The sequence below is a fragment of the Cyclopterus lumpus genome, chromosome 3 (assembly GCF_009769545.1).
Source record: "Cyclopterus lumpus isolate fCycLum1 chromosome 3, fCycLum1.pri, whole genome shotgun sequence".
Classification (NCBI taxonomy): domain Eukaryota; kingdom Metazoa; phylum Chordata; class Actinopteri; order Perciformes; family Cyclopteridae; genus Cyclopterus; species Cyclopterus lumpus.
Window position 1 is genome coordinate 4,936,233 of NC_046968.1, and position 21,867 is coordinate 4,958,099.

At 43.4% G+C, this 21,867-nt stretch overlaps 1 protein-coding gene across 1 annotated transcript in view; it reads left to right on the forward strand.

Annotated features, from left to right (window-relative positions):
* The window catches only part of dpy19l3 (dpy-19 like C-mannosyltransferase 3), a 42,055-nt gene extending 35,599 nt beyond the window's left edge, over window positions 1–6,456 (forward strand). Inside the window, exons 17-19 of the mRNA XM_034562798.1 lie at window positions 330–462; window positions 4,349–4,507; window positions 5,314–6,456. Of these exons, the coding sequence (XP_034418689.1) occupies window positions 330–462; window positions 4,349–4,507; window positions 5,314–5,532 (511 nt within the window). The 3' untranslated portion in view covers window positions 5,533–6,456. The remainder of the gene's footprint in view (window positions 1–329; window positions 463–4,348; window positions 4,508–5,313) is intronic.
* The last annotated feature ends 15,411 nt before the right edge of the window (window positions 6,457–21,867 follow it).

Consider the following 21,867-nt stretch of genomic DNA (forward strand, 5'->3'; position numbering starts at 1 on the left):
GCTGTAGATTCTTAGCCTTATTTGTATCTACTTTAATTGCGTCATTACTAAAACAGGGTAAGCGGGTCGGATTAATTATAGCCACGAATACAGGCAGCTAAATAATAATAAGCAAAACTCAATCAAAGGTTTTTTTGATGACTGGATGTATCTTTCCTACGTTTTCCAACTCCTTCAAACCGCAGGACGTCTTTCCTTTCTTCTCTTGTTTTAACCTCACTCACAAAGCCCTAAAACAGTCACATCAAAAGATGTGTCTTGGTATGTATTATGTGCATATTTACAGCGGTGCCCTTCTCTCTCTCTCTCCCTCTCCTGTTGGTCCACAGCACAAAGACCTCGAAGACGGCGGTGTTTGCAGGCAGCATGCAGCTGCTGGCCGGCATCAAACTGTGCACAGGCAGGGTTCTCACCAACCACCCCCATTACGAAGATAAAGACCTGCGGGAGAGGACCAAGCAGGTACGGTAGGCTGCATTATACTGTCAAACACACACGCACCCACGGTGGGGGGGTGGGCAGCAAGAGCGCAAACAATCAAATAAAAATTTCAACTTTGAGGTAAATACAGTGTCAGCTACACGAGTGGGCCATTTTGATCTGAATGCCATTTGGTGCAAGGGTTTAGCTTTACATTCTGTGGTCGTGTGATGCCATGTTTGTTCCAGGAAAAGAAACCTGATTGGTTGTTTTTCCGGTGGTTGTGTCGGAGAGGAGTGACTGAAGCTCACAGTGAAACATTAGCACGTCGACATGAAAACATGAGCTGTATCGTCTTTTTGTTAATTAAAAAATATATACTGTATATATCTGACACTCAAAGCTTTTGATTGAGGTTTTCTGCCGTCGTATTCGAAGAATGAACCAAACTTACTAAACGACGAGCTCTTCACACACCGACGACAGCAGATGCCGTACGAAGCGCTCGTATTCATTAACAGATGAATGCGGACTGAAATGATAGTTTCTGATTCAACAACGGGATGACGTCAGTGATGACAGGCGGAGCATCTCAACGCTGATTGGCTTTAACGACACACACATTTTTCGCCCGAGTTAAAAAATTCAGCCTCGGAGAAAATGTGCATTTTTCACATTGCGTCATTCCCGCGCCCGGCGGAAATGACACGTTAATCACATCCATACGCGTCTGTGCATTGACTTTGTATTAAAAAACATCCCCAGTTCTCCCATTATGAATTCCTCCAGACTGAGGTCTGTGTCAGTGGTTCACTAAGGTTGAAGTGAGTGCTACTTAATGTTTTTCACTATTTACCTACTAATAAGGTAATTAGAAGAAAAGTTAATGTTGTATACTATATATCTTTTTTAATTACAGTATTTGTTTAATTTATTTAGAGTTTGTGGATAAAAGCCGCTCCTCAAGACACTGACTTGTTTCCATGGTGCTGCGTTGGTTGTCATAGTAAGTGAGCCATAATTTACATCTTTTGAGGCTTTTTTTAAACTACTTCTCACTAGACTCAGTAGAGAAGCACTGCCCCAGACCAGTGGAGAACCACTGCCTCCATCCAGTTGAAAACCACTGCCCCAGACCAGTGGAGAACCACTGCCCCAGACCAGTTGAGAAGCACTGCCTCCGTCCAGTTGAAAACCACTGCCCCAGACCAGTGGAGAACCACTGCCCCAGACCAGTGGAGAACCACTCCCCCAGACCACATCTGTCACACATGTTCTTAGCAGCTCACTATTTGTTGGACCAGAGTTATGTCCTTCTAAACTGTGACAAAAGAGCTTTGAACAAAGTGAATGTAATAACGTACGTTTGATCTTTGATAGAGTAATGTGGGTTATAATAAATATAATTAAATTAGATGGATTTATGTTATAATATTAGAGAAATTTGCTTAAATATATTTATAAATGTATTTAAATGCATGTACAATATTTTTAGAATCGAATAAACTAATCAAATGCAAAGACACTTATTTAACAATATGTTCGGGAGTAGTAATAGTAATTATATATATATATATATATATATATATATATATATATATATATATATCCATACAGTGTTACAACCGGCCCTTTGAGGGGAGCCATGATGCTGATGTGGCCCACAGTGAAAATGAGTTTGACACCCCTGATGTTCAGGGTTTCCTAAACAGAAAGGAGGGGGCGTGTTTTGTTCAGAACATCTGAAAATGCAGTATGTGTGTGTCTGTCTGTGTGTGTCTGTGTGTATGTGTCTGTGTGTGTTCATGGTATTAAAGGAACATGTCAGCCAGTACAGCAATGGTTCTAATATTTCTTTTGACAGTAGTGGAGCCTTGGGAACAGCAGAACAAGGCGTACCAGGATTTGGGTACACAGACGATACTTTGATCAATTTATTGTTGAGATTAGGTTAAAAAAAACAAGAATATCACCAGACTTCTTTTAGAGAGCATGAAATGTATCCATCTCAGAGAGCTGTGCGGGATTGCAAAAGCGTTCATCCATTTGTTTTCAACCAAATTAGTTTTTAATTAGTTTTGTGGGGTTTTACATTATCGTGAGAAAGAACGTATTAGGTTTAGCTCGGCATGGATGCTAAAACATCAGTACGTTAGTGTAACAGGTTTCCCTGTTACCCGGTGAGTCTCGGACTTGCACAGAGGCAGCACACAGCTTGAGGTAGTTCCAAAATGCTTTTATTATCAACAAACACACATACAGGCTCGGTGACGCTCCTCGCTCTTTTTCTCTCGCCTCTCAGTCCCTCCTGCTCTTTATTGAGAAGAGACAAACCGATTAACCCCAGCTGAGGCTGATTAAACCTCAGCCCCAGCTGAGACTGATTAGACATCATTCCGGCACTGTTCCCTGAGCCACACCCACTCTACAGCTGAGTCTAACCACACCCCACTGCCACAGTTAGTCATTGTAGTATTTTGATGAAACAATAAATAGTCATAGTCACTGGATTGGGTCCTCTCCTTGACTGCAGTCTGAATCCACCCACAGACTGTCGCTCCTCATGCGGTATGAATCTCCGCCCCTTTTGAGCATCCCCCTCCCTCCTCGTTCAGCACAGTACGATGGACACTCGGTGTGGAATCGCATACTGCGATTCATAACAAGTATGGTCTGAAACAGCTTGCTAAACATAACTTAGTCACTAGCGTTTTGTTTACTGCCAATCCCGTGAATCTGGCGTATCGAAAGTATTGAGTCATAATTCTCGCGGTACCTACGTTCCTGAAGGCAACGCAGTTGAGGAAGGTCCTCAGCCTTCTCTTTTATGCTCATAATACCACGCCCCTGTAGTTGAAACCACGCCCCCACGCCAGATCCCGGCCAAAAGTCTGAACCTGAAAAAAAAAGCGATCTTAAAGTGAAAAAAAGAACTGGACCTGAAAAAAGGATTTGAACCCGAAAAAATAAGATTCGAAACTGTAAAAAGAAAAAGATTGAAAGTTGAAAACATTAAATCTGCTACTGAAAAATGAAAAAAAACATAACGGAATCTAAAGTAAAGTTTTTTCATTATAATTCAGTCTGTTTGTGACTTTCCTTCTGAAAGCCCTTCAGTTCCCACCAAACTCTCAACGCCAACGTGTTCAGTAGCGCTGATCTTTGTGAAATGATCTTGTTTGCTCAGAATTAAATATCTGCGTATTATCTCATTAAAATACGTGCAAATGGTGTCTTTTTGTCGTATCGGAGCGGGTACAGCGAAAGTTTTGGCCATCGCTTCGTTAATTCCCTAGTTTACACTGGTGAACACTGAATCTTCCTCGCTGACAGGTGCCGTGGTTCTAACCTTTACAATTGTTAGCAGGAAAGTGGCAGTTTTTGTTTTGCGTCTTTGAGTTTTTTGATGGCGCTATCATGAATGCAGTAAAGTTGCAACTTGTTTTTGTCACTTTGATCTTCCAGCCCTTATTTACGCTAAAACCCCATTGAAACTCTACTTTGAAACTTTGAGTTTTCTTCCGGATAAACAATCCAGTTCTTCATCTTCTATTTAAATCTGTTGTTGTGTGAAAATGGTCAAACGCTTTATTTCTTCTGCTACAAATAACAGATGAACCATAACAAGATTTCACAAATGTAGAGATCTGTTTTTTTTTAATCACTTTGGTTGTTGTTCTCCCTCTTGATTCTTTTCTCCCCCCTTTTTTTTCCATCAGTAAACATGTTATAATTGAACCAACTTTCATCAAATCTGTAATTCAGAAAATAGACGTGTCTGGTAATTGAGTTCCAGGAGAGAAGTTGTTCTCCTTCCAACAATATCGCAGTTAAATTCTAACACAAGCCGATCTTTAGGGGGGGGAAAGCAATAAAAAAATCCACACGGACTAAGATAAATCCACTTCTATTCTCTTTGTGTGTGCAGGTGTATCAGGTGTACGCCCGCCAGTCGCCGGAGGAAGTCCACGGCATCCTGAGGGCCATCGGGGCCGACTACGTGGTGCTGGAGAACAGCATCTGTTACGAGCGGAGACACAGCCGAGGCTGCCGGCTGAGGGACCTGCTTGACCTGGCCAACGGACATGTGGGTGGCATTTATTTAGCGTGACTCATCGGGAGACCGCATGTGCCAGCTTTCTGTGACTGGGTGAAAGCGCTCAGCCTCAGCGGAGATCAATAGTCTCACTTCTCACCTGTCTCTCACTTCTGTTGCCGTTGCCCCCTCTTTTCATTCACCGCCACCTCCCCCTCCTCATTTTGATGTTGGACGCGGCGCCCTGGTTTATTTGGATTACCAGAGAGGCGAGACGAGCTTCAGTCTGGCTGGCTCAGGTGGTGTTTTTGACACGTGAAACACAGAGCCGCTTTGTGTGTGTGTGCGTGCGTGTGTGTGTGTGTTAAATGTCAGACAGCACACACCACATCTGACACGCAGACAGCTTTATTGAGGGAACGCCGGGTTTACATCCGCCTCTCCTTTTCTCTCGCTCTCACGTTCCTTTGTGTTCTTTCCCTCTTGTTTTATTTGTCTTTTCTGTATTTCTTTACCTTCTTCATGTGTTTTTCTCTCTTTCAATTTCAATATCTGTCCGTCTGTGTTTTCCCCGTTAACCAAATCCTTCATTCAGAAAACCTTGAGTATAGATTATTTACTATTTTATAAAAAGGATGAACCCTATGGTATTTAAATAGAGAACAGCAAGTAGTGGTATTATAGTATATAGTGTTACCAAAAACATCTTTAGCTAACGATAACCCAGAGAAGTAAGTCAGCAGCTAATTGTATTGATGATGATGTATTGTGAACACATGTCCCCTTTATAAGCCCCTTGGTGCTAACCTGCTGTCACTTGCTGTTGATGACGACACGCCCGTTCTGTGTCCCATCAGATCATGGACGGACCGGGAGAGAACCACCCAGACCTTGTCCCCGCCTCCCACCCTCGATTTTGCGAGGCCATCAAGACGGAGGAGACGGAGACGATTCCGGCAGCGTACGGCGCTCTGTTCACCCGAACGTTCCAGAACAAAACCTTCCATGTGTACCGGATCAAGAAGAAGCGCAAGAAGAGCACCAAGAGCTCGACGGAGCCCAGTGTGACTCAGTAGAACGGGAGCGGGGTTTTTACAAGGACGAGAAGAAGAAGAAGAAGAAAAACGTTGTGGGGGGGAGTAGACATAAAAGCACTGCAATCCTCGCTGTTCCTCTATCTCCTCTCTGCACAGCTGTGATTATGCCCATTATTTCTTCTTTTCTTTTCTTTTTTAACACATGGCTCTGTGAACTGTGGTGGTGGAGCAGTGTGCTGGCTGAAGCTCGGGGCCCGCATTGTTTTAGTTGGTGCAGGGTGGAGGGCGGCTCCATCTCCAGCCCCGTCTCCCACCTCTCACTGGGGCACATCAACGGAAAAACCACAACGGGGCCTGTAAGCAGCGTCTGGAACGCCACTCATTTAGTTCCTTTAGAAAGAAGTCTGTGAAATGAACTAAATCCATTGCTGCTTGTTAATATTGTTTTATTTCACACAAGGTAGCATTGATCAAATCTGGATCCAAGATCAAATCTAATTATGAAATTTGAGATGAATTCTCGTATTTTTGTTTTGCTTTTCACACATTTCAGCAATACGTCATAAATAACTAAAAAGTAAGACATTGCCGAGTCAATTGTAACTCAACATATTGTAATACATAATGTTTTTTTACATATTTGCTATTGAGCTCTTCTTTGCCAATGAAGTTCAATGAAGGTGAGAAAATCACAAGATTTGTTGAGTTTTTCCCCTCATGAACATAAATTATTGTTTGAGAAAGTGCAAGAAGCCACTGCAGTTATGACTTGGTCAGTCAAGTGTATAAACATTAGGGATGAAGTGGGCTCTCACAATGAGATAAACACAGGCGCACGCCCAGCTGCATTTGAACCGGGACGCCGTGGGCTCTTTGTGAACACTCCAAAAGTGGGAAATAGGAGGAGCTCTAGGGATTAAAAAATAATAATAATTCAATAAATCATACACACTCGTTCTTTAAGACTTCGTAGACATGTGTTTTTATTTTTAGAAATGATCTAAATCGGCTTAAAAACAAAACGGTTCCAAGTCAAGGTGCAGTGAACTATTTATTTTCCCCCGTTGGCTCTCAACTGCATTAGTGGCTCATTCGTCGTGGAAGTGGGTGTCTGCATGCAGTCTCAGGAGCTGTTAAAGTGGTCGATTTAGAGTTTATATTGCAGTGAAAACAATGGAATTGTGCCGAATTGTGTGCATAACTTAATCGTTTTGTGTAAATAAGGGAAGATTTTTGTTTTATTTTAGCCGTGAATGACAGACAGTTTATATTTGTCGTACTGCAGTATTAATACAGAGTATAAATGTTGCACTACTTTCAGCAGTTAGCCATAGGCTCAATCCCCATTGCGTGACCTCCTTCGGCAATAGATGGTGACATCACCGACAATATTCATTGAAATGAAAGTCTGCCGTTTGAAGCCGAACCAAATGTCTCTGTGAAGGGCTAACTGGTGAACTACTGTAGCTGGAGAGCTGCACCGACTAGTGAGAGCTTCTCTTTTGTTCTGTTTTCTGTACTGCTCTGTGTGTTGTACATACGTTCATTCAATAGGGTTTATTGTAGATAGAGAGGCGGGGGAAAAGCTTGCTAACGGCCCACTAAGCCTTGGTTGCTAACGGGATCATTTCAATGAGTTTTTAGGAAGCATTTGTACCATCGTCTCATGTTTGTCTGCGAACCGTTCCTCTTGTGTGGAGATTTATACTTCGACGGAAGAGTTATGATAGATGTGCATTGTGCCAATCAGCTGATAAGCATCTCTAGTTTCCTCCATTTTGGACCTTTCTGCCTCTTCTTTCCCCCCAAAAAAGTCAGCAGCGTCAAGACGGCTTGCTGTTTATTGGCGTCGGAGGCGCAAATATGCTGCTCGAAGTTCACCGGAGTCAAAGTGGATTTCCAGAGATCGTCACGATTCCATTGAAATTGTAATGTTTACCCCAAAATGTGTGGCAATTTCAGACTTTGTCATGCTCACTCTCGACCGACTCAAGATCCACTCACTCTCTCTGAGCCGAGCCTTTGTACTCAGTCCTCTAAAAGTGCCATGTAAGAAGCAGACTCCATGAGAATTGAGCAAACTCTGTGGGTTATTTGGTTGAAAGCTCCAAAAAAAAAAAGTCAAAAATGGTGTTGTTAAATGGCTTTCTGTTGTCTCAAATAAACGTCTTCTTTAAGTATTTCTGATTATTTATTAGTTTTTACTGTGTGGTAGAGGTATATTTCCAGCTAAGTTTATAAAGACATGGGGGGGGGGGGGGCACAGCTGAGTTTGAGTCGTCATGGACTCTGTCAGCATGTTGTCTCCTCAGTGATAGATGTCATCAATTACCCCGAACAGAAACCTAAATGTGTTTTAGCTGTAAAACTGAGGTCAACGCTGGTACCGAGTGATATTTGTGCTATTGTTGTTGTTGTTGTTGTTTTGGGTGCGTCCCGCTCTATGATTCTCATCAGATGCAGCCTCAACTTTTTCACTCCCTCTCTCTCCTGTTCTCTTTCTCACACACACACACACATGAATAATCTAAGCGTCGAGGAAATTGCAGCAGGCTGACGACGACGCCGATTCTCCGCCGCAATCCAAAATAGTTTGTGAGAGAGAGGAGCCGGCGGATGGGGGGGGGCAACAACACTTGCATATCAAACCGAGGCTTTGTGGTAAGAATACAACAACAAAAAGAGAGAGGGGCTCATGTTTAAACGGCAGCCTATCAAAGCACAGATTCACAATGATCCGAGCCTCTTCCTCCTTGTTCTTCCTCCTCCTTTGCAACCGAAGGAGGAAGCGGAGGAGAGGAGGCCATCGGAGAAGGTAATTACGGGGCGGCCCATCGGTGTTGCCTGCGACAATTAGCCCTGATGTGGGTTGCGACACACCCACACTCTTTCCCGCATCCCCATCTGCCTATATTTGTAGACTTGTTAATGAGGACCTCTGTCTTTGATAATCTGCACACCTCGCAGATGCACGAACACCTCTGCACAACGACAGTTGTTGTTGTTGTTGTTGTGTGGCTTGTTCATGAAAGGCGGTGGCCTCATTGTAATGCATACCAATCGGATCAGTGCGGAGCAGCACCGGTGCCCCCCCGCACACCCCTTCCCCTCCTGCCTTCATATCAGATGTTTAATTTAAGGAGATGTCTGATTGCTTTATTTGAGAGTGAAGTAATTCCATTATGGTTGCCTAATAAGGGTGTACTAATGTAATATCTTTTGTGGCGGCATTGTTAATTTCCATACATATTGGGATTAGTAGTTCATTGGGGGCGACGCTGTCTGCCCATAGTTTTCTTAATGAAAAAAGGGGGATGAAGAAAGAAATTAACTTTTGTGCGCATGCAGAATTCAGCTTGTTGCTTCATTTGAACTATAACGTGTTGCTAAGACAGATGCTGCCACTTGAAGTCATGTTTCTGCTCAGGGAAAAGAACAGTTCAGTAAAGAGAGAATGAAGGGAATAGTTCAATAAAGAGAGAATGAAAGGAATAGTTCAGTAAAGAGAGAATGAAAGGAACAGTTCAGTAAAGAGAGAATGAAATGAACAGTTCAGTAAAGAGAGAAAGAAAGGAACAGTTCAGTAAAGGGAGAAGGAAAGGAACAGTTCAGTAAAGGGAGAAGGAAAGGAACAGTTCAGTAAAGAGAGAAGGAAAGGAACAGTTCAGTAAAGGGAGAAGGAAAGGAACAGTTCAGTAAAGAGAGAAGGAAAGGAACAGTTCAGTAAAGAGAGAAGGAAAGGAACAGTTCAGTAAAGAGGGAAAGAAAGGAACAGTTCAGTAAAGGGAGAAGGAAAGGAACAGTTCAGTAAAGAGAGAAGGAAAGGAATAGTTCAGTAAAGAGAGAAGGAAAGGAACAGTTCAGTAAAGAGAGAAGGAAAGGAATAGTTCAGTAAAGAGAGAAGGAAAGGAACAGTTCAGTAAAGAGAGAATGAAAGGAACAGTTCAGTAAAGAGGGAAGGAAAGGAACAGTTCAGTAAAGAGAGAAGGAAAGGAATAGTTCAGTAAAGAGAGAAGGAAAGGAACAGTTCAGTAAAGAGAGAATGAAAGGAACAGTTCAGTAAAGGGAGAAGGAAAGGAACAGTTCAGTAAAGAGAGAATGAAAGGAACAGTTCAGTAAAGAGAGAAGGAAAGGAACAGTTCAGTAAAGAGAGAAGGAAAGGAACAGTTCAGTAAAGAGAGAAGGAAAGGAACAGTTCAGTAAAGAGAGAAGGAAAGGAACAGTTCAGTAAAGAGGGAAAGAAAGGAATAGTTCAGTAAAGAGAGAAGGAAAGGAATAGTTCAGTAAAGAGAGAAGGAAAGGAATAGAGATACTTCATTGACCTTAAATCTTACTAAGGGTCAGATTCACACGTGTGTCCTTCAAAATAAAACATAACATTCCTTTTACATAAAACATATGTTTTGATTCCCTAAAGAAATCTAAAAATAATTGATGTTCTTTAAATGTTCTCACACTCTATTCTATACAGAGGATCATCATGTAGGATCCTGATGTGTTCGCTCTGAACAACAATGGCGGCTCCTAAAGAGGTTGGTGAAGATGCTGCAGCAGCTCCAGTTCTATCAGAACTGGAGACGAACAGAACAACACGGAAGGCCTTTCCTCGATGGGAAAAGATGTGTTTGTTCTCCTCCCAACTCTTCCCTCAAATCAGCTGCCTAGTACCTGCTCTTTTCTCCAAACGGATTCCAGTGACGGCTGGTGATGGTTCCGTAAACAAACCATCTGGCTGCTCAGGCTACAAGCATCCTCATCTCCTGTCAGCACAGATTATTATCAGGCTGCTCTAATAAGTCTTTTAAATCCCTCCAGTTGATCCAGAATGCTGCAGCTCGTGTACTCACAAAAACTAAGAAAAGAGATCACATGACTCCTGTATGAGCTGCTCTGCACTGGCTCCCTGTAAAATCAAGAATCACATTTACAATTCTTCTCCTCACCCACAAAGCCTTGATTGGTGATGCACCATCATATCTTAAGGAGCTTGTAGTACCATATTGCCCCACTAGAGAGCTGCGCTCACTAAATGCGGGGCTACTTGTGGTTCCTAGAGTCCTAAAAAGTAGGATGGGAGCAAGAGCCTTCAGTTATCAAGCTCCTCTTTTATGGAACCAGCTTCCACTTTCAGTCCGGGAGGCAGACACAGTCACCTCATTCAAGAATAGACTTAAGACTTTCCTGTTTGATAGTGCTTATAGTTAGGGCTGAATCAGGTTTGCCCTGGTCGAGCCCCTTGATATGCTGCTATAGGCTTATAGGCTGCTGGGGGATGTGCTAGGATACACTGAGCACCTATCTCCTCTTCTCTCTCTCCTTATGGATGAATTTACATCTCTCCATTGCACCTTATTAACTCTGCTTCCTCCCCGGAGTCGTTGTGACTTCACGTCTCATAGGGTCCATTGGACCTGGAGGTGTCTGATGCCTGGTGAGCCGGCCTCCCGCGTTGGCCCTGCTGATGCGCCCCGCCCCCCCTCCTCTCTACCTCCTTCTGTTTCATGGATTGGAGTTCCATTCATACATTGTCATATTCATGTAATGTGTTTATGTAACTTTGTAATGCTGTTCATTCTTACACATCTATTGCTTCTGTCCATCCGGGGAGAGGGATCCGTTGCTCTCCTGAAGGTTTCTTCCCTTTTTTCCCTGTCAAAAGTTATTTTTGGGGAGTTTTTCCTGATCCGATGTGAGGTCAAAGGTCAGGGATGTCGTATGTGTACAGATTGTAAAGCCCTCTGAGGCAAATTTGTAATTTGTGATATTGGGCTATACAAAATAAACTGAATTGAATTGAATTGAATTGAATCGCTGTCACATTAAATCACCACATGGTAAATGTAAAAACATGCACTGCCTTCCTCGCAGGCTGCACTTCATGACCTATCTACTTCATGACCGCCCTGTATCTCCAAACAACACGGTCTATTCTGACCCTGTTTTACTTTGAGACTGTATCACATGGCTCATGATCTCATTACATTACATGTCATTTAGTTGACGCTTTTATCCAAAGCGACTTACAATCATGTTACATTCATACACAGCTACAGGGAACAACGCAGGGTTAAGTGTCTTGCTCAATGGACACATCGACTAGGGCAGGGATTGAACCACCAACCCCCTGATTGAAAGACAGACCTGCTAACCACTGACCCACAGTCACCCCACCGCATCTCTCCTTGGACTTCCTGTCCCTATTACATGTGCCTAAAGAGACAGAAAACGAACAATCGGAGTCTTCTTCTTCGACGATGATGGCGACGATGGATCCCTGAGCTCGTAAACCTGTGTGGAGCGAGTCTGGACGCGCTTTGAATACGACCTCCCAGGTAGACGTGACCTGTGAAGGACGTCTGCAGGTCGACGTGCCTCTTATCAGCCGGTCATGTTGGCCCACCATGGCTGAATTCTCCTCCCCGCGGTAACGCCCTGTGTATCATCTGTCAGCGGTGATTCTGTCACTCAGAGCAGCGTTGCACACTTTGTGCCTTTTTCATCTCGAAACTGGTCGGCCCGAGAATGTGGACTTGTTATAAATGCCAGTAGGCAGTTTTCTAATGTTAACAAAACCCTATGAAACATATTTTCTAAAGATTAGAAAGCCACTAATGTGCACTTATGTGCAAAAAGAATGACAAAGAGGTGAAGGTATTTTTCTTACGTTTCTTGGGATGCAACCTTAAACTTCCAAGTGTTACCTTACAGCAATTCAGAATGCAAGGTCTGTATTTCTGTAAAATATACTAATCTCTAGGTGAGAAACTGCCCGTTATATGTGCAATTTGATGTTATTTCCCTGGATATCATGTGTGAAAGTTAATTCACATTATATCACTGTGTGATGACTGCGCAAGATTACATGTGAAGACATTCATACAGAAACATGCATATACTGTACATATATAATATATATACTGTATATATAATATATATTATATATATATCATAAAATATATATCTATATATATATTATTGCTTTTCCTCTACAACTGTCGCAGGCTACATTGAGTGTGAAGATGGAAGATGGACTGACGTGTGTACCAAATGCGTTCATTTCTTTCACATGAACTATAAAAACAGTGCTCTCTTTGATTGTAAGTACATGTTATTGGGTTACTGGGACGCACTTCCACGGAGGCAATCGTACAAATATCATAGAGCAGGATGTAGTAATCAATCAAATCAAGCAATCCACTGAGCCTCAACAAGAGCAAAGAGCGGAGCAAAATAAGCAGTTGTCTTATCATAACCCTTTGTTTATATGTGGTGAACAACAATCTTCTCTTTCGCCGTCTTACGTCACAGATGGTAGCGATTGATCGTGAAACTCCATTGCGAAATGTGTTATTGAGTTGTGATTCGAGATGCTGTCAGTTGTTTAGTGACTTTACGTCTAATAGGGTCCATTGGACCTGGCTGTGTCTGAAGCTGGTCCTGGGTCCTTGCCCCTGCTTCCTGCATCCAGCCTCTGGCCTAGACCTGGCCTCCTTCCCAATGGCCCTGCCTCCTTTGTGCCTCCTGCCTCAAAGGCTGACCTCATTGGTCTGGCCTCTTTCGCGATGCCTCATGCCTGGTGGGCCGGCCTCCTGCCTCTGTGGCCCTGCCTCCTGCCTCCTGCCATGGCCCTGCTGATGAGCCCATTTAAGGAGCTCATTTGTCTTACACAACCTTGTACGGTTGTGGCGTCACTGACTGGTCCTTAGTGGCCCACTGAGCTTGAGCTTCTTGAAACGCCGCTATTGAAACAGTGTTACTTGAAACGCTTCTACTTGAAGCTTTCTTGAAGCTGGATGGCCGATGCTGGACGAACTCACAGAGTAAAACCTCAGTACAGCAAAAATATTTTCAAAAAAAAAAAAGCAAAGTATAGTACGTCCAGAAAAAAAGTCAGAAAACTCTTGAAACAATCTATTCTCGACTCGGAAGAAGTTAAGCACCCTGTCATCGTACAATACCAGTGTGGGGGGTATCTTTTAATGACTTTTGTAGTACATAGTACAGTATGTTGCAAAGTTCAAAGTTAATAAAGTAATTAACAGGCTTAATGTTGAAGAAATGCATAACTCATACTATACTGTGTTGCAAACATTTATAAAAGCCATTAGGTATATAAAAAAGTAATAGGTCATATTAAAGAAGTAATATTAAATATTCACAGCATTAATATGCAGAGTTTCTTTCTTCACCCACGTCTCCTTCTGTGTGAATGTATTCAGTTGTTCGTGAAGTCGGTTCTATTTTACCATAATGGTTGGTGGCCACACACACACACACACACACACGCACGCACGATAATTCAACCGATTAGCCATTAATCTGTTCAATTAATAAAAAATAAGTTGATCCACCAGGGGCTATGTGACTTTGTTCCGAAAGTTTTTATTAGATTGTATTTTGGTATTTGGCATTGGTTCACTCTTCAATATGCATAGCTTCACTTAATTTACTTTAGGTCTATTAACATGCCATGTTGCCATGTAATATGTTTTTTTATTATTACAGTTATCACAATGCCATAATGAAATGGGTTACAGACCAAACAGGGGTTAATTAGGCACTGTAGAAACAATCAATATCCACAAATCTTAAAATCGCTGAGTGAACCAACATGCCCTTACCAGCATATTTACTACTCCTAAAATGAGATGATTCTGCTCAAGCACACGTAGTTAGCGCGCAGTTACAGTAAATTTAAGCAGTTGGTAATGTGAGGCTGTGACAGATATGACAGAAGTATATCGTGAGCTGAAAATTGCACCATGAATAATAAAACCGCTGCTGCTGAACATGTTACACAAGCAGTTTAATTACCTTCCCAAATCATATTCAGGAGAGATTATATCACACAGCAAGGAAAACAAGCAACAACCAGTAGCATCGTACAAATGATCCATTTAACTGCAAGGTGCTCTAAAGTGTATCACTGGATTCCAAAGTGAATGTACTTTTACATCATATCTCACCGGTGCTTCATTCTGCAAGTCCAATGTTTTTACGACTTTGCCAATCCATTTGTCGCTAATGACTTTGGATCAATGTTTACCGTTTAAATAAGGATATGAAATAACATTTCTGGTACCCCAGTCAAAAGCCTGCACTTCACCCGCTACAGTTTCAATAGATAAAGTAGAATTGACAAGATGTACTGCTTGTATTGTGTCCCAATTCAAATATCACACTTTAATTACAAAATGCTAAAAGTTTCCCTTAAATAGCAATAATATATATTTTTTCCCTCGGAAGACATTCATTACTAATAACTCTGACAGTTCCTTACAGTGGTGTAAGCTGCTCTGTGGGAACCAAAGTGTGAACCAAACAATGCATCATGTACTACAGGCCCTCATACAGCTGGGCGACACATTTTATACCTGCGTCTAGAAACTCACCTTAACCCGAGTCCACTCCGTCACCTCATCGCTCTCCAAGATGGCGTCCCTTTCGGAAAACGCTTTGCAATTCAGCGTGGAAAGTTTCGCCGTCTTTTAGAGACTTCGTAAAACCAATACATCCTGTGATTATTTATCAGTGTCGAAAGGAGTTCAATCAGGGAGAGACCAGTTAGATAAAGAAATGATGCATGTTTATTGTTAACAGATGATATGAAATGATGAAGTCTCGGAGTCTTTGGCGCTTGGACTCTGCGGGGAGATTTGCAATTGAGGGCCGACTGCCCCGATCAGCAACGAGATAGATCCCCAAAAGGAAGTAGACCACAGCTTAAAATCTCCCCCAAAAGAATGTTTACTTACCGATCGGCAATGAGCTGGTAGCGAATGATCGATGATGGCATGAGCTGCTAAGAGATGAGGCATAACAATGAGCATGACAGAACTTTGAGGTTAGGCGATTAGAATCTGTGATATACCATGAATGAGTTAAACATGAATGAAGCACTACGATGACTAGGCCGCACTGGCCAGAGCATGATTTTATTTATTTATTTTTCTTGGCCAGCAATGGCTTGGAGACAAATGTCCTGCTTGCAATGTGTGGCTTGGCCGGCATTGGCTGATAGGCTGATTGGCTAAATAGCAGTAAGTTGAGGTGGGACTTCGTGGCTAGTGTCCTGGAATGACCGCAAGACATTTTAGAGATTCCCATATGGTAGTAGAATACCTGGATGTGAATGATTAGCTGAATACGTGATTAGTTGAATTAAATGATTGAATCTTATGAGTCATCTGACTGGAAATGACGGATAAGAGCAGCCAGAGAGCGCCGGTTGGCCAATTGGCCGGCGCACCACCACCAGTATATGCATGCATTGAGATGTGGGCAAACGTGATATTGAGACTTTAGATGCGATAACAGCAGATATGGTAACATGCAGTAGTAGTAGCAAAACTCTAGTTAAAACATGACTGACGAGGGATTTAAGGCATGCTAGAGGGAATGGGTCGAGCCTGAAGAATCAATCCATGCTATGTATGAGGAAGGTCAAGAGGGAATTCTGTATGGAACGATGAAATATTCCCCCGGGATGCTGCTGCTGCGTTAACTGCGATTACCCTTAACGAATCACTCAGTGGTGCTGTGACGAATGCCCAATGCTGCGATGTATGCAATTGCTAGAAGGTACCCGATGATAGATTTGTATAGCGCTTGAAAGAGATACTCGATACTAGACCGGAAACTTGGATTACAAGTTTACGGCAGGCATCCTGGTAGTTGCAGGCATTTGGGTGTGGGGGTTATACTGAGAGTCGTGCTCTCGGTATAGCTCTCGTAGAGTCCCCAGTACGCGGTGTAGCATGAGCTGCCATTCAGATTGGCATTCGTATCTCCTGCGTCGACATCTCCCTGCGCTCGATCCTCTTCGCTCGTTCGGCTCCCTTGCTCGCATGAGTCACTTCCTCCCGGCTGTATATTCAATTCAATTCAATTCAATTCAGTTTATTTTGTATAGCCCAATATCACAAATTACAAATTTGCCTCAGAGGGCTTTACAATCTGTACACATACGATATCCCTGTCCCAGGACCTCACATCGGATCAGGAAAAACTCCCCAAAAATAACCTTTGACAGGGAAAAAAGGGAAGAAACCTTCAGGAGAGCAACAGAGGAGGATCCCTCTCCCCGGATGGACAGAAGCAATAGATGTGTAAGAATGAACAGCATTACAAAGTTACATAAACACATTACATGAATATGACAATGTATGAATGGAACTCCAATCCATGAAACAGAAGGAGGTAGAGAGGAGGGGGGGCGGGGCATCAGCAGGGCCAACACGGGAGGCCGGCTCACCAGGCATCAGACACCTCCAGGTCCAATGGACCCTATGAGACGTGAAGTCACAACGACTCCGGGGAGGAAGCAGAGTTAATAAGGTGCAATGGAGAGATGTAAATTCATCCATAAGGAGAGAGAGAAGAGGAGATAGGTGCTCATTGTATCCTAAATCATCCCCCAGCAGCCTATAAGCCTATAGCAGCATATCAAGGGGCTCGACCAGGGCAAACCTGATTCAGCCCTAACTATAAGCACTATTAAAGAGGAAAGTCTTAAGTCTATTCTTAAATGAGGTGACTGTGTCTGCCTCCCGGACTGAAAGTGGAAGCTGGTTCCATAAAAGAGGAGCTTGATAAATGAAAGTTCTTGCTCCCATCCTACTTTTTAGGACTCTAGGAACCACAAGTAGCCCTGCATTTAGTGAGCGCAGCTCTCTAGTGGGGCAATATGGTACTACCAGCTCCTTAAGATATGATGGTGCATCACCAATCAAGGCTTTGTAGGTGAGGAGAAGAATTTTAAATGTGATTTTTGATTTTACAGGGAGCCAGTGCAGAGCAGCTAATACAGGAGTCATGTGATCTCTTTTCTTAGTTTTTGTGAGTACACGAGCTGCAGTATTCTGGATCAACTGGAGGGATTTAAGAGACTTATTAGAGCAGCCTAATAATAAGGAGTTGCAGTAATCTAGTTTAACTAACAACGCGTGAACCAGCTTTTCTGCATCTTTTTGGGACAAGATGTGCCTGATTTTTGAAATGTTACGTAGATGAAAAAATGCAGTCCTTGAGATTTGCAGTCCTTGAGATTTGCTTAACGTGGGAGTTAATGAGCTGCGTGATGTAGCCAGCAATGGCTAATGGGCTGCGTGCCCTGCTTTGGATGAGTGATGTAGCCAGCAATGGCTAGATGTAGCCAGCAATGGCTAAAGGGCTGCGTGCCCTGCTTGGATGCAGCCAGCAATGGCTAGATGTAGCCAGCAATGGCTAATGGGCTGCGTGCCCTGCGTGATGTAGCCAGCAATGGCTAATAGGCTGTGTGCCCTGTGTGGATGCGCGATGTAGCCAGCCATGTCTAATGGGCTGCGTGATATGGCGAGCCGTGGCTAATAGGCTGCATGCCTACTTGGATCAACGATATGGCGAGCCGTGGCTAATAGGCTGCATGCCCTACTTGGATGAATGATATGGCGAGCCGTGGCTAATAGGCTGCGTGCCCTGCTGGAATCATGATGCGGCTAGCAATGGCTAATGGGCTGTGTGTCCTTCTTGGGATGACCAATTTGGCTGACGCTGTCCTCTGAATTGCTTCTGAGTTCACTTGGATGCCGGTGTATAACGTGAATGAAAACCATACGTGGAAACAACCTGCTCACGCGTCCATGCATTGGAGATCGAGGCTGTAATGATCCTACGGACTCGTTAGGTCCACGATGGCCTGGACATGATGTGCATTAGGTGCAGCTGGGAGGGGAGTGTAGGCCCTCAACCACCAGTTATGTCATTGCTTAGTGGCAGTTTAGGATTTCTAGGGATCTTTAGCGCCGATGATGGCCGAGGCGAGAGTAGGAGGCGCCTTTTTCTTTTAGTCTTCTCGCTTTTTAGTTTATTTTTTCCTTCTTCTCTTTCCTGCTTCCCATCTTTCTTGTTTCTCCTCTTTCTTCTTCTCTCCTCTACACCGTACCTTCGTCATCCCGATCTCCGTCATCCCGATCTCCGTCATTGAACGTTTGTTAACAAAACGATAGGAAGAGGATGCAGCATTAGAGGTTCCTTGCCAGTGCTTTATTTAAAAAATAATAATTTTACAGTGCAAAACTCTGGATGTTGAATACTTAGGTTACATATCATCAAGGTGACACTTTTATCCAAGCGACATACCGTGAGTGCGTCCGACCGTGAGTATGAACTCAGAACGACACGAGCAGGAATTAACGTTTCTCGAGAAAGCCAGCCGGGTAAATGAGTGCCTTTTTTTTTTTTTTTTACTTGGCGACCAGAGGGATTAAAGTGATCCAGCTGTGTGACTAGTAATCCTGATCCGGGACCAGCCTTGTAGATGCCTTTATAGTAGAGAGATTTGGGGCTCGCCACAATTATGGGATTTACGGTAATATTTCACTCGTCGAACTAAGACTACTGACCGCGGTCTGACCATATTTATATGATCGAGGAGAAGATCCGGGTGCGACGTTCTGATTAATGCATTTGCCTTCGGTGATGAACGCTTGAATTGAAAGGCATGCGGAGCGCGCGGGGCCGCTGGCACGAATCCGGCCGCGGGAAACACTGTTGCGGCAGGAGTTTGAGGATATCCGCCCTAGTGCGTGCATGGATGGTTGCTGGAGTTTAGCCGGATGCTGCATGGTGCCGTTTGGTTTGTTACCGGCGCGGAGTGACCCGGAGTACCCGGTGAGAATCCCCGCGGGGAACGATTGGGAGGAGGTGCTTTCTCCTCTGCTGGTGACTGGACGTCGCTGGCTCCGGAACGAGGCTGGAAAAAGGAAATGGACGTTTGCCGGTTCGTTATGAACGCGCAGACGCTGGCTGATGGAGAACACGGATAGCAGCGGCGTGTATCGTGCGTAACAGCAGCATGAAAGAACTGAAGGTAGAAAGACAGTCATATTTAAACGAGACAGCACCAAGATGATTGGCTAACCGTGGCATTGTTTCCGTGTGCTTATTGGATAGAGGGGATCAGCTGATCTGCGCAGCTGGCGTCATGATTGACGGCGCAGAACAATGACAGCAAGTAAACAATGAGTGAGCATGCGTGAAGAATGATTGGCAGGAATGTGAGGAATAGATGGCGGGCTGAGGGGTATGGTCTTCCTGTCTGAACTTGCGCTAGAGCTCCATTTGTTGTTCTTGTTGGCCATTAGCTAAAGCCAGAGAAGGAAAGGAAAGGTTTCCGGTGAGTCACGTGGTTTCCTTTAGGAGTCTATTGGTGCTTATCAATATGATAACCATCTGACAGTCTCTGGAAGCTTCTCATCAGACAGATCCCTCTGAGCCAGTGCAATTTAAGTATATTTGAACTAGTTCTGGATAAATAACACTTTGGTACGCACTGGTACTTCAGAAGTGATTGAATTGACCTTTCAATAGAGGATGTTACGACATCGTAGGTCACTGTTGAGTGCATGCGGAGATAAACCAGACTGTATATGTAAGAAGGGATAATGCACCTTAAAGGCTACACAATGGCTGTGACCCTGAACAGCATCTCCAGCTCAAGTACGATTACGAGTGCAGTTTCATTTTCATTTCCGTTCGTCTCGGCCATCGGGGGCGCCCTCCACGGAGCCTCCCGCGGAGGGTTCGTTTGCTCCTGGCCTGATCGCTCCACGCTTTCCATCCCTTCCCTCTGGTCGGCCGAGCGCATCGCTGCAGCTCGTCATCACAACAACAGTCTCCAAGAGCGAGATGGTGGCACGAAATTAGGAACAGCTCCCCCAGCACCCTCTACTCTTCCTGCTGACTCCACTCCCCAAAACCGGACTGGTACACCTTTTATTACCTCCAAGATGTTGTCCTTTTATGCAGTTCTTTGGTTCCCCTATTTTAGTTTGTCTGTTCTGCTTTATTTTGTATTTGTAATTTTCTATTCCTCTATTGTGTTCATTATGGCATTGTCTCCTTTGCCTCATGTATTTTCTGAAATGTTTACTTGTATTGATGTTATGTTTTTACCCTGCTTCTATGTAGAGCACTTTGTAAACCCTGTTTTTAAAGGTGCTATATAAATAAATGTATTATTATTATTATTATTTGGCTACATCTGTGTTTATTTGAAAGAGGAATATTTCATTGTGTATTTCAGTGCCTTTCATCATTTGCTGCGTTTTGCTCTACTATTTCTTTTTCTAGGACTCACTTGTTGTACAGCTGTATTTTCTACAGAAATATTTGATGAAGTATAAATGATACAAGCCAGGAGATGTTTAGTCTCAAATTGTTCTCACGCCAAACACACTATCACTGAACGCGTACTTGTTTGGATGGAAATCTTCTCCAATCCCAGTGCCATGTCAATGATCAATGGCAGTGTTTGTTCAAAATACACGGTTTTCTTTTTCCAACAATAACCTTTAATGGAAATTGATCTAAAAACCTAAACAATGCAGATGTGCGCAGTCACTGGTGCAAACAAATTAATTTATTGAGAAAAAAAAAGAAATCAAAGCAAATACAAAACACGTACATAACTGTCCAACAGCTCATCACCTTCATGATGATAAAATATGTTCCGTTATATATATATTCTATATATATACTTTTTTTTCTCAGTAGCTGCACATTGTTAAATCTATGTGGTGCTTTCTTGACCAAAAAAAAAAAAAAAAGAAGCAATCATTGATATTAATCTATCTTTGTATTTACAAATGATGTAAAAACATTAACTGTGTTCACAATATGTCTGCACCCAGAACACAACATTGAAGAAGCTGTTTTATGGTACAAATGAATGGTGGTGGGAGGCGAGGTCGCTGCTCCCCCCACTGCAGAGAGGAGAAGTGTGGATGAAGGCCCTTCATCCTTCACCACTCTGCGTGGCTCAGACTCTGACCCTTTTCTACAGGGGAATAAGAAAGGGGGGGGAGGGGAACAAAACCAAGCATCCCCGGCCGTCCCACAGCGTGCTGCACCCTCACCCCATCGCAAAGTCTCTGATTTGTAAAAGCTGCATTGTTGCTTCGGCTGTTTAAGAAAATAGTGTGTTTTCTGGAAAGCCGCAATCTGGGAATTGAGTCCCCCTGTCGACTATTTTTAGTTTTTTCTAAGTACCCCGCAATCCTTTGTGTTTTTATTTTATTTCTCCCAGTATGACAGCGAGCCATCAGCTCCTATTAGGATTAGTGGCCTGACATGTGTTCACACACTCCTACCCTTTAGCTACTCTCTGCCAGCGCGGAGAAGAAGAAAAAAAAGAAAGAAGAAAAAGAGCGCGATGTTGAGAGCGCCGTTGCTACTTCCTGCTGAATACGGCGCCTGAAGAAGCCGGGGTTGGCTTTTCTGGAGGATTGCAGGGATGAGGTTGGACACATGACTTGTTATCTATGCGACAAACCGTTTTCTGGGGGAGAAAAAAACAAACACATTGCTCCCAGCATCTCCCCCATATCTGTGCAG